Source organism: Vigna unguiculata, chromosome 5 (assembly GCF_037176805.1).
Source record: "Vigna unguiculata cultivar grain cowpea cultivar isolate G323 ecotype 2 chromosome 5, ASM3717680v1, whole genome shotgun sequence".
NCBI lineage: Eukaryota > Viridiplantae > Streptophyta > Magnoliopsida > Fabales > Fabaceae > Vigna > Vigna unguiculata.
In genome coordinates this window covers 49,547,618-49,556,954 of record NC_140796.1, presented here as the reverse complement: position 1 = coordinate 49,556,954, position 9,337 = coordinate 49,547,618, and the positions used below count along the sequence as shown (strand labels likewise).

General features: G+C 31.0%; 1 protein-coding gene across 1 annotated transcript; it reads left to right on the top strand.

The window, feature by feature from the left end:
* The first annotated feature begins 1,255 nt into the window (after positions 1-1,255).
* LOC114186022 (alpha-soluble NSF attachment protein 2-like) lies at positions 1,256-5,487 on the top strand. Its single transcript, XM_028074015.2, has 10 exons — positions 1,256-1,435; positions 1,856-2,017; positions 2,474-2,523; positions 2,639-2,711; positions 3,141-3,220; positions 3,483-3,634; positions 4,074-4,233; positions 4,317-4,364; positions 4,593-4,673; positions 5,199-5,487. The coding sequence occupies exons 2-10, from the start codon at positions 1,873-1,875 to the stop codon at positions 5,277-5,279; spliced, it is 870 nt and encodes a 289-aa protein (XP_027929816.1). The 5' UTR covers positions 1,256-1,435; positions 1,856-1,872; the 3' UTR covers positions 5,280-5,487.
* Positions 5,488-9,337: the final 3,850 nt, after the last annotated feature.

Sequence of the window (9,337 nt, the reverse complement as noted above, 5' to 3'; positions counted from 1 at the left end):
GGTTGATATTGTCTCATCTATTGCCGATCTTCATGTCGGGAAGGATGACAAAGTTGAAGCTCAGTTTGATTTCTCTAGAGAGTAGTATGAAGTTCTTCATCAATATACTACCAAACCCATGTGTTTTGTTTTTTTCTTCTCTTCTTAGATTTTAAATAGTGGTACTAATCACCATATTTGTTCTTTTAAATCTTTATTTCATAATCTCATGACTTGTACATATCTAATATCTAACAAATAAATCACAACTTGTATAAGACATAGGTATTTACTAAACTTGAAAATCATTTGAAATGTAGGTTATACAAACATTTTTATTTTTTCTTTTCCATTTTATACGAGTAAAAATTTAAATAAACGGACTCGATTACATATCTAGTTCTAATGACAACAATGAGAATATTTGTAGTTGCAAAGATATTGTTTTTGCATAAAATAAATGGGATTGGGAATGCAGGACATCACACAATAAATAAATAAATAAATAAATAAATATATATATATATATATATATATATATATATATATATATATATATATATATATATATATATCATTATTAAACAATTGTTTCCACTCCCCATTATTACCATATCTATCACATTCTTACCCAAATAAGTCCTACCACTCAACGTATAAAAAGGTAGGTTGGTTGGTTAATCATTAAGCACATAACAAGTTATATTTTATTATAATTTTCTATTTTAAGTTTTAGGTGCGAAAGACAGAGTTTTGTGACTAATAATAGACTAATCCAATATAAATAATGGGGTGCTTTAAGAAAGAAGGAGTAAAAAAGAGGATAATTTAACATGGGGGGCTTTACTTTATGAAAATATATTTTGAGATGGTATAACTTTGAAAGTTTTCCTTTATGAAAAAAAATTACTTTTAACTATAATTTAGAAGTTAAAAATTGTTATATTACGCATTTTGAAAGTATTTTTTATATATACATTCACTTTTAAAATGTTCAATCAGAATTGCACAATGTCACATTTTTTCAAATTGTAAAATTTAAAAAAATCTGTAAACTAGAAGTGTAAAGTGGGGATTTTCTGTATATATGGGATGCAGAAGGAAAATATAATGGTGTGAGAAACAATTCTCCTCAAATTGATAGACAAAAAAGCCCAAACAGATATTGATAAACTACAAATTGCTTCCGGAACCCCAAACATTTCAATCTGCACCCCCTTCAAACGTGTTGAAATGTCATAATTACGCTTATGAGTTTTGAAATTTACAACTAATATTTTTCTCCCTTCTCCCTCACCTGGTCTTTTCGCAGCACCGCTTTTCAATGCTCTTATCTCCATTTCCCCTTCTCCCTGCATTCGATCACGCGGCACTGCTCTGCCACTTTTCCACAGCATCGTTCTTGCACGCAACCTGCACCGAAAAACTCACTCACGAATTTATCTCCAGAACTCAGGTACACGCTATTCTCTCACTTTCACTTCACACACCACAAATGTAAACTGAATATAGATCTTCGAAAGGGAGTGATATATACTCCTTTTTACAACAAATTTATGCTTTCATGCTATCTAAGAACTGAAAAAGAGAAACCCTAATCCGAAAATAGGATTTCGGAAATGATGTGTACCATAGAAGAAAAAAGCCCAAACTGCTCCAAAAGCTATTGAGGAAACGTTTTTTTTTTCTCGAAAAGGGAAAATTGATAATTCTCCTTAACCCATCCTTACGCTGCTTTTCTTGTTTCTTAGTTTTGCGGTTTTGGTTTTGGACTTGGTGGTCAACACAGTCTAATATAATAAATATCTTTTATATCTTCTTCTTTAGCTTATGATTCTCTGCAACTCTCTTAACTCTCTTAATTAACCCATTGCAGTTTTGATCGGAGGAAAAATGGCGGATCAGGTGTCGAAGGCCGAAGAATTCGAGAAGAAAGCTGAGAAGAAGCTCAGTGGCTGGGCCTTGTTTGGCTCCAAATACGAGGATGCTGCAGATCTCTTCGAGAAAGCCGCCAATTCCTTCAAGCTTGCCAAATCATGTTTTTTCTCTTTCTCTCTATTTTTTTTTTCTAATTTCATTCTGTTTTAGAGTTATACGATGATTAAGTTAGACATAGACGCTAATTTTATTATTGTTGTTAGTATTAGTACAATCGGCGAATGTTGATTTTAGGTGTTCGATGTCCGATTCCGAATGCTGAACTCTCGTTAATCAATTAGTTTTTATCTGATTTTACTGGATGGATAGTTTTTACCTGTTTTTCCATTTGATCAATTACTCGAATAGAAAAATTCGAGTTGTAGAAGAAGTTTGTTGATACTGTGATCAACTGATTAACCATACTCTTTCTGTTATGTTGTGACTGTTTTCACTTTTACATTGATGACTTTTTATTCGCTTTATTTTGTTGAATAACTTTATAATTGAGGATGGAATAGTGAATAGCTCTTTTGTTTGTTGTTCTTGATTTGATCTATTTTGTGGTATTTCTCAGGGGACAGAGCTGGGGGGACATACCTAAAGTTAGCAAATTGCCATTTGAAGGTATCATTCATGGTTGGGGTTCTGGGGTGGGGTTTATAGTGTTGAATCTCTTTTGCATCCTTTAGTTCTCTATGGAGCCTGCAATGACATTGTTGTCTTGTCTTTTTGTTTCTAGTCTGAAAGCAAGCATGAAGCTGCACAGGCCCATGTTGACGCTGCACATTGCTACAAGAAAACTAATATAAATGGTATGCATGCACTAAGATTCTCTCTAGTTTGTGATTTCTGATTTAAACGAATATCACGCTCCCCCACAGCAAGGCCAATTCCTTTTAGATTCTATATTTCTCTGTATTGACATCAATACAAATCATATAAATCAGTTGCGGCATTTATGCTTGGACAAATGATATGTGAAACATATTTGTTATCTCATTGTTCAATCTTTCCATATGTATAAATAAAACACCGACTTTGTATTTATAAGCTCTAAGTAGGGGGTTCATACTTTTATCTTTTGTGTAAGGCATATTAAAATTAACTGGCATATTGGATTGGAACTTACAATTACAATCCTAAACAGAAGCAAATAAAAACTGGTTTAGCCTATCTTAGTTTTTCCTCACTTGAATTAGTTAGAAGACAACTAAAGTTCGATTTTCTCTCTTTGAACACAGAGGCTATATCTTGCTTAAACCGTGCTGTAAACCTTTACTGTGACATTGGAAGACTCTCTATGGCTGCTAGATATTTAAAGGTATACATATACACAAGCGTGTGCACAAGCACAAACGCATGCACACATACACATTTTTGCTTCATAATATTTAGAAAACGCATATTTGGCTATCTGTTGTATATAATGTATTGGTATCCCTTCTCCTTGGTATCGTTTATAAATTATTCATATCCCAGCTTATGCAAATCGATTTTAAATCAAGTGCATTGAAGTATGAGTTTACTGGAGTTATTGTTATCTTGTTTTAACTTGGTTTCACTTGTTTACAAATTAAATACAGGAAATTGCTGAATTGTATGAGTCTGAACAGAATATTGAGAAAGCTCTTGTTTACTATGAAAAATCGGCTGATTTTTATCAAAATGAAGAGGTGACAACTACTGCGAACCAATGCAAACAAAAAGTTGCTCAATTTGCTGCTCAGTTAGAACAGTAAGATTTTGTATATTCTGCATATTGTATCAATATTATTATATTGATGATTTATATTTCTTCAACTTAGATTCATTCTTTAATTGGTTAGAACTTATAGTATTTTTTTCTTGAAACAATGTTTCGGGTATTTTTTTTAAGTTCCTTTTTTGTCCAACCTACTCTCAGGTTAGCTTAGGTCACTGAGAATTTATTGGAATGGCCTATTATCTTAATGGAATTCTTGCATGTTTCTTTCCACAATTCATAATATGTTGACTTAGGTACATGGAATGAACAAAAGTCAGTCCATTGCTGTATCTGGTATAGGTCACATGTTATTGTGTATGATTTGCTCTAATTACAACGGTAACTTTATTTTTTAAATAGAAGGAACTTTATCCGGACCTTCTTGCTATGTTAAATTGAATATTAACTGTTTCCATTTGATAATCTTCAGATATCAAAAGTCAATTGAGATTTACGAAGATATAGCTCGTCAATCCCTCAGCAACAATTTATTGAAGTACGGTGTTAAAGGACACCTGCTGAATGCTGGCATCTGTCAACTCTGTAAAGGGGACATTGTTGCTATAACCAATGCATTGGAACGATATCAGGTCTAAGTTTTTCAATAATTTGAATCTGGAGACGGGACCTATTACTAGTTGCTCAATTTTTTGGATATGTATTTATTTTGCAGGAATTGGATCCAACATTTTCGTCAACACGAGAGTGTAGATTGTTGGCGGTAGGTGACTAGTTTAGGAGTATCATTATTAAATTTTAATGGCCAAGTAGATTATATAAAGAATATGTGGACTTCTTCGAACTGCCTTCTGCATAAATATGTTTTATTATGTTTTGGTACTTATTATATGCATATGTATATATATTATTATGAATACTTTTTTACTGATTCAGCCATACATTTCCCAGATGTAATGCTGACATTTTTTTTTCCAATCCTGGTGGCTAGGATATTGCTGCTGCTATTGATGAAGAAGATGTGGGGAAGTTTACTGATGCTGTGAAGGATTTTGATAGCATGACCCCACTGGTAAGCTCCAAAAGTTGTAAAATAGGAATACTTAGTGTTTAACAAAAAATATTTCCACTGTAATTTATATGGAAATATTTTCATTTAGCTTACACCTCATTTAAATTTCTCCCTGAAAGTTAACCTCTATTTGATTACCTATAGTGTAATTTTCGTTTTCTTCTACTCTTCAATTACTGCAAATTATGTATTTGAATTTAGGCAGTCTTGTTTCCATTGCTAAAATAATATGTAAATATGTAACCAAATTTGGTAGGATTTTTCCATGTCAACATGACTATGCGGTAAAAGTATTTGTTGTTTTTGGCCATAATAAAATGTTCAACTAAAGAGTCAAAGCGATGAGTTGCAATATAGTGTTTCTGAAGTAGTTGGTTTGAGCTTACACTCTTTTCATTTCATCAAATTCCACAAATTCCCTGTCGATTCTTCTATATGTCAATAGAAAACCAAGGAAAAGCTGTATTTTGTTTCTTTTTCATTCCATGTCCGTTGCTCATGAACATTGGCCATGAACTTGTGTAGGATTCATGGAAGACCACACTTCTTTTGAGGGTGAAGGAAAAGCTGAAAGCGAAAGAACTTGAGGAGGATGATCTTACTTGAAGTATACTTCATTATTTTGGTGGTTGGACCTATTGTTTGATGATTTACAGATGTACCATACATGTCTCTTCAGTTGTTCATTTTACACATCTACTTACTGAGTGTCCTTGCTTTGATTTTTGATTTTGATTTGAGTGTACTTTGGTTTCAATATTGATTTGGTCTGACTGAATTCAAGAAATGAGTTTTTAATATATTATTTGTAACAGATTGTAATTGTTTGTTACGACCCCATACTTCTGAATGATTCAGAAAATTTAGCACTAATAAAGCAACTTAAATATGAAATCTTAAAATAATAAATTTGCACAATTCTTATTTTTCTTGGTAAATCTTTCAACTTATGCCTAAAATTATTGGCTTAGTAAATCAACGCTCATCGTTTATGTTGTTGGTATCTACTATTTCAGAAACAAAATCAAACGTTATTCATTATGATTATTTTTTATAGCAATGAATCTATACTGTGAAAAAAATTAAATAAATTATATTATGTGGCAATTAAAAAAACTTAATTTACATATGTTTAAAAATTTATTTTAGTTATTAATTGAGACCATGCGAACTAACATATTAAATTTGTATATAGAACAATTAAAATGAATTATTTATATATACTTGGCTATATTCATGTTAATGTAAACTAGTCAGCCAATTTGTACACGTATGATTTTAATGAAGGAATAAGTTTAATATCATTATTTTGTAAAACACTATCATTTGAACATGTTTTATATCACATAAAACATAAGTGTAAAATGTTACATTATAAATAAGATTCGGAGTCTGAAAAATAAAATTTAAAAATAATTTTAGCTTTTAGATTGTATAATTAAAGAAAAAAGAAATTTTATATCGATAAAGGAGCAGAAGAAAAATGTGGAGGTGAATAGAAAATTTTGCTGAACTTTCATTACCCAAGTATATAAGTGGCACATTGGAAGTGGTTGGGTTAGGCTAACGAACTATTTTTCAAAAAATATACATTTTTCTTTAAAATTCTACAATTTGGCTGCTTCAACTTCGTCACAGTTAATTGATGTGTTGATATACTGATTATGCAGGTCACAGAGAAGTTTAACCAAAAATCTAAAAATATCTTTATGCATTTCAAACTGTTCAAAATCTATTTTACATTGTAAAAACCTCTAGTATAAAATGATTAATATTAAAAATATTTAGGAAGATGATTCTGTTATCCACAATTCATCAATTTTTTCTTTCTATAAATAGCGTGTTTTACACAAAACTTAACTTATTTATTTACATATTTAGATTTAATTGTTTTTTTGGTTTTTGTTTTTTTTCAAAATCTCAAGTTGGTTTTTCAATTTTTTTTTTATCAATTTGGTTATGATTTATAAAAAATTGATGCAATTTTGTCATTTTTATTAGTTCTTTATAAATGGCAATATCAGTAACGTGACACCGTCACGTGACAGAGTCTCAATTTAATCTCTATATTTTTTTTATAATGGTGCAAACTTTGCTGCGATATTATAATTCGTCTTTGTCTCAAACTTTGATACACTTTTGTTCTTAAAAACATTAGAAATGAATGAATATAATTATCTTAATTTAATTATGCTGATTTGTTTTTGACGTGTCAAACAGAATTTATATTGACATTTGAACCGAGAATCAAAATAGATCAAAGTATAATCCATAAACGAATTCTAGTTATGTATTAAAGTTTAAAGGCTAAAAACATATTTAATCTTTAAAAAACATATGAATTATGCTATTCAAATGTCCTATTTTTTGAAGTGCATTATGCAAAGATAAATGAATCTATTCTTAAATGTATTCTCCCTCATTTCCTCCATTAAAACCCATCTTCTGCACCTGGTGCATTCTTTCTCACCAATTGTGGCTCCGCCACCCCTCTTTGAATAAGGAGCACAACTGGTATTTCAAGGACTATGGTGACGCGTAAAGAAAACATAGGAGTGCATGAAGTAATGGTCTGAGCAAAGAGTCACCGAAAGCCCAGTACAAAATTTTGGTTATATACAAAAATGGGCTTAAAAGATTCACCCAACCCAGCCGAATTAATACTGGCCATTACACTAACAAATCTGTTAGACACAATACATACGTACAACAACAATAATAATGTTACAAATGAAAGGTATACACACACCGAGTCCAATTTCTCTGATGAATTTTTTTTTTATTATCCTTTGCTCAACATTAAAAATATTCTATTTTAGTATTTTAAAAATATTTTTAATATATTTTAAAACTTCAAAAATCAATGCACGTGTATTTTAAAAGTATAACAAAAGAACATTACATAACAACCAGTAAAAAATCCAAATTCATACGTAACACACACCATCTTGATTTGTGAATAGATACATAAAGGATAATTAAGAAGCAGAGCAATTAAATATAAACACATATCTTGATTAGCAGACCAAAAACAATGATGTTGTGAGTGGCTGATACACATTTGTGTACACTTTGTGAAGCAAAACCTATTATAGTGTGGCGACACGTGACAGGATATACGCACTTGATGTGGTGTGTGTCTGATTACGGAATTCCAACACTATCTTTCACACACTAATTTTATATCACAACTTTTATGTTATCACTCAAGTCACATCCTTTTCTTTTTGCAGAAATTAATATACAACAACTCACCAAACAAACCCTACTCGCATTTCCCATGCTATATATGTTCGCTCATCCAACGTAATTACCAAATCATATGAATGATTAAACCCTAAAAAACATATATTATATACACACATCATCATGTTCGTGAAGGTAGAAGACGGAATCTTCACCATATAAAACGTTTGAACCGTCCTTTCACCTTCAATATCCATAAACTGGAACTAAAATAATGTTAGTGGTCACTGAAATTTGATATTTCTGACTAGACCTACCCAGAGGCCTGTGGAAAAACTCTCTAAATGACAAACTTGTAAAAGTTTAAGCAATTCAGTGTAATATATATATATATATATATATACATATATATGTGTGGACCAACAATTGGTTGAAAACGACATCCTTAAAGAATTTGGTGTGTCAAGTTGATGTTTATCTCATCCTGAGGAAGAACAATACAGCTAGGCAGTTCCAGACATGGTAAAAACTATAAGTTCCTTTGGTAACAATTCCTGTATATTAAAATTAAGGTATTGAACATGTTTCTCATAAACGTCGTCGTCATCATCATTTCAAAATATTCTGTTCTGATTCCGATCCAAGTTTGTCCGGCAGTCACCGTTTTGAAATGTTTGAGTTTCGTCACGGTTTTGTTTTTAAAAGGCGTCTTAAAAGGAGAAGGAGATAGGAATATTTAAACTTCACTTCACTTCGACTCTCTAGCGATGTGAGATTTATCGGCTACCGGAACATATTTCATTCCACGTAACCAGGTTCATAGCTAGCTAAGCTTTTCTGTACTGAAAATACTATATATTGGAGTCTAAATATATACAGAAATGAAGATTTTGACAGAACGCATTACGCGTGGAAAACAATACAAGTCAAGTTTCTTTCAAATGAAAAGCGAAAGTTGTGAGCCTTTTCCTCCTCCAAGTTTAAATAAATACAACTTTATAGGTTCACGCACCAACATCATTCATCAATATTGTTGCTCTACACACCACAGAATAAAGCTATAGCAACCATTGAACAAAGAGCTCTATTATCATACACACACATATAATTTTTTTTTTAATTTCGCTGATTTTGTAATGCAATTTTAGTGGAGAAAAAAATACTTTTATATTTTGGTTTAAAAATTAATGACTAAATATGTTTTTAATCCCTTAACTTGTGAATTTTGGAATTAGTCTATTTTAAAACTTTGGACCAATTTAATCCTCCATCTTTTGAAATACGTGAATTTAGTCATATTAATCAAATTTTGTTAACTTTATTTGATGTTTCGTACATATTTCAGGATTGAATTTGAATTGTTTTAATGTTAAGTCAAATACTATGATAAAATGCGCTTGAAATGTCAAATACACTTAAAATTTTTTTATTAAAAGGATTAAATCCACGTACTTCGAAAGATGAAGGACTAAATTGGT

Excerpts from the sequence above, each read along its gene's own strand:
- LOC114186022 (XM_028074015.2), top strand. The coding sequence starts at position 1,873 with ATGGCGGATCAGGTGTCGAAGGCCGAAGAATTCGAGAAGAAAGCTGAG. Across the intron at positions 2,524-2,638 it reads TAGCAAATTGCCATTTGAAG|TCTGAAAGCAAGCATGAAGC; the intron begins GTATCATTCATG and ends TTTTGTTTCTAG. Across the intron at positions 3,221-3,482 it reads TGGCTGCTAGATATTTAAAG|GAAATTGCTGAATTGTATGA; the intron begins GTATACATATAC and ends AATTAAATACAG.